The sequence below is a fragment of the Pelecanus crispus genome, chromosome 10, assembly GCF_030463565.1.
Source record: "Pelecanus crispus isolate bPelCri1 chromosome 10, bPelCri1.pri, whole genome shotgun sequence".
NCBI classification, from domain to species: domain Eukaryota; kingdom Metazoa; phylum Chordata; class Aves; order Pelecaniformes; family Pelecanidae; genus Pelecanus; species Pelecanus crispus.
In genome coordinates, this window is record NC_134652.1 from 2097477 (window position 1) to 2099976 (window position 2500).

The 2500-nt window shown below is 41.7% G+C and overlaps 1 protein-coding gene across 10 annotated transcripts in view; it reads left to right on the top strand.

Annotated features, from left to right (window-relative positions):
- The window catches only part of EBF3 (EBF transcription factor 3), a 124881-nt gene that overhangs the window by 89625 nt on the left and 32756 nt on the right, over positions 1–2500 (top strand). For 8 of the 10 annotated variants that reach the window (XM_075718043.1, XM_075718049.1, XM_075718045.1 and 5 more), the window contains 2 exons: positions 129–259; positions 778–904. In XM_075718043.1, coding sequence (XP_075574158.1) covers positions 129–259; positions 778–904 — 258 coding nt within the window. Of the gene's footprint in view, positions 1–125; positions 260–777; positions 905–2500 lie in introns of all 10 variants that reach the window. The other 2 variants (XM_075718044.1, XM_075718046.1) reach the window with 1 other exon arrangement.

The window sequence follows — 2500 nt, forward strand, 5'->3', positions numbered from 1 at the left end:
TGTGTGCCTCCTCGAGAAATCATGCACTTTCCTCCTATTGTGCTTTGCATGGTTTGTCATTGGTGAAGAGATCTCATGTCGGGAAAGAAGGGGTATTAAGGTCTTGATTTTCTGTCTTGTACAAGCAGCTACTCCGTGCATAAAGGCCATCAGTCCTAGTGAAGGCTGGACTACTGGTGGGGCTACTGTCATCATAATCGGAGACAACTTCTTTGATGGCTTACAAGTCGTATTTGGAACTATGTTGGTCTGGAGTGAGGTAAGCTATCTAAATTGGTGGGCTTTGAACTGTAACATTTTTCCATGAATGATTTTAACAAGCTGTCAATAGGCTATTGACATGAGGTATCATGAGATTTTGTTTCACGGTGCCTTTTTAACCATGAATTCACATGTGACAATTGACTACACGGAGAGAAATATACTTGAGGCACATCATGGCCCTCTAGTGGAAGACTTGCTGTAGGAGGTCTCCCAGTACAATTGGACAATTAGTGTTAAAATTACTCGAAGTAGCCTTAAGGAGACATATGGAGGCAATTTTCATATGAATGATGCCCTGTGGCCTTTCCTGCAAACGAAAACCAAGGATCATTTACAGAGCTTTTTCTTAAAAAAACCTGTAGGACCCATATCTTCGAACGTGACAGCAAGAAGGGAGACTTTTGAGACGACGAGTAAGATTGAAAGTCGTTTTCATAATTATGTAAACTGCCTGGCATCAGTCTTATCAGTGCCATCTTGATTTAAGGTATGTTTTCTGTACGATTTTTATAGCTGATAACACCGCACGCCATCAGAGTTCAAACACCACCACGGCACATTCCAGGAGTGGTTGAAGTAACTCTCTCCTACAAATCCAAACAGTTCTGCAAAGGTGCTCCCGGCCGATTTGTCTACACCGGTAAGTGTACGGTTTCCTTACTCCTTCTAGGATAACAGCTCCCATCTCTTAATGACACACAGGCAATGCAAAGCGTGACCATTACAATGCTGTTGAAAAATAGGATGTGTCTTGCAGGAAATGTAACTGGTGGTAGCTGGACCTCAAAATACCTGTTCGCATGGGCGCCCAGAAGCTCTGGTGCCTATCCAAGCCTCTTGGGTCTTAAAAATGTCTCGGTGTCTCATGAGATCAAGCTCTCTCACAAGATGCCTGTTACTTCCTGTTTTCATTTTGGCCAGAAATAGATTAACAACGGTATTTCCTACTCTGCTCCGGCCAGAACAAGGAGTTAAGAAGTATTCAGTAATGAAAAATATTTTTCAGGCTATCTATCCAAACTTCTTGAACTTCCCTAAAGGTTCAGTTGAAGTTTTAGGCACCGGTTCAAGTAGCTGTTGTTGGATCCAAATCACTTTATCCAACCTTATTCACAATCTGGCTCTAAAAATTCTTTCAGACCTGAAGCTTGGGATGCAAACTCGCAAGCCTGGGAATGATTTATTTGTGCCAATTCTTTTAAATACATTTGATTTTAATTTACAAGAGCACAAGAAAAAGTCGGAACTTTGTGGTTTCCAGTGGTTTCAATATGAAAATTCCTACTTTGGGATGAAGTATTGCTGGCTTTTTATCTAAAATGTGTATTACAGTTTTTCTGGCATTTAACGAAGAATTTAACTGAGGTGCTGGGAGGGAAAAGGGAGAAATAGCAATTTAATTTACCATACTTTTGGATGAGGATTCTAGGTAATAAATTTGATCTGATGAATCAATCTCTTTTTTGAAAACAAAGAGCCTTTAACTGTTTACTCGACAGACTGCAGGGATTCAGGGAGAGTTCTTGCTGCTTATTGGGGAGATAATGCAGATTGCAGATGATGTGCAGATGATGTGCATTTTGATGACTATTTTCCCACTAGACTGCAACTGTTTCTACCTATTAATTTAGTTCTAATGGGAAAAGTGTGTTCCTGGGTAGTTTTAAGCTAGGACTTTTGAAACAGTTAATGCATGGTGGGTATGCTTTTCTGTCTGCCGAAGATCTATCGCTGAAATGAACTTTCAAGCGAAGGTAGCATCTGAGATTCCTATCTTCCATTTATCCCCAAAGAAATCACAACCTGAGCAAAAACCAGTGCTCGCATTCACACCTGGGTGCCTCACTTCTGGCTGGCAAGGGAGAGAATGTTTACATTTTCTTGATCTTTCTAATTGGGTTTGCTACCAGACTTGCCGAACGGGATGGTGGTGCCCGTGGTGCTTTTGGTGCTAAAAACATATCTGGAAGGCGGACGTTGTTTCATAGTCTGCTGCAAAGGTGGTAACCGCAGGTGGGGCTGCACGCAGTCACGGTTATAGCCTTAAAAATGCTGTTATGAGCACAGTCTGTGCAAAGCTTCGGCAGAGTATCCTGACAAGTATGGCTATTTAGCTAAGATAAGTGCTCAGCAAAATAAAAAATGAATGAATTAAAGGCCTTAGACTAAGTTCCAGATATTTTAGCTGCTGCGAGCTGGTGCGGTTCCATTGCACACAGGGAAGCGCCGCAGATCT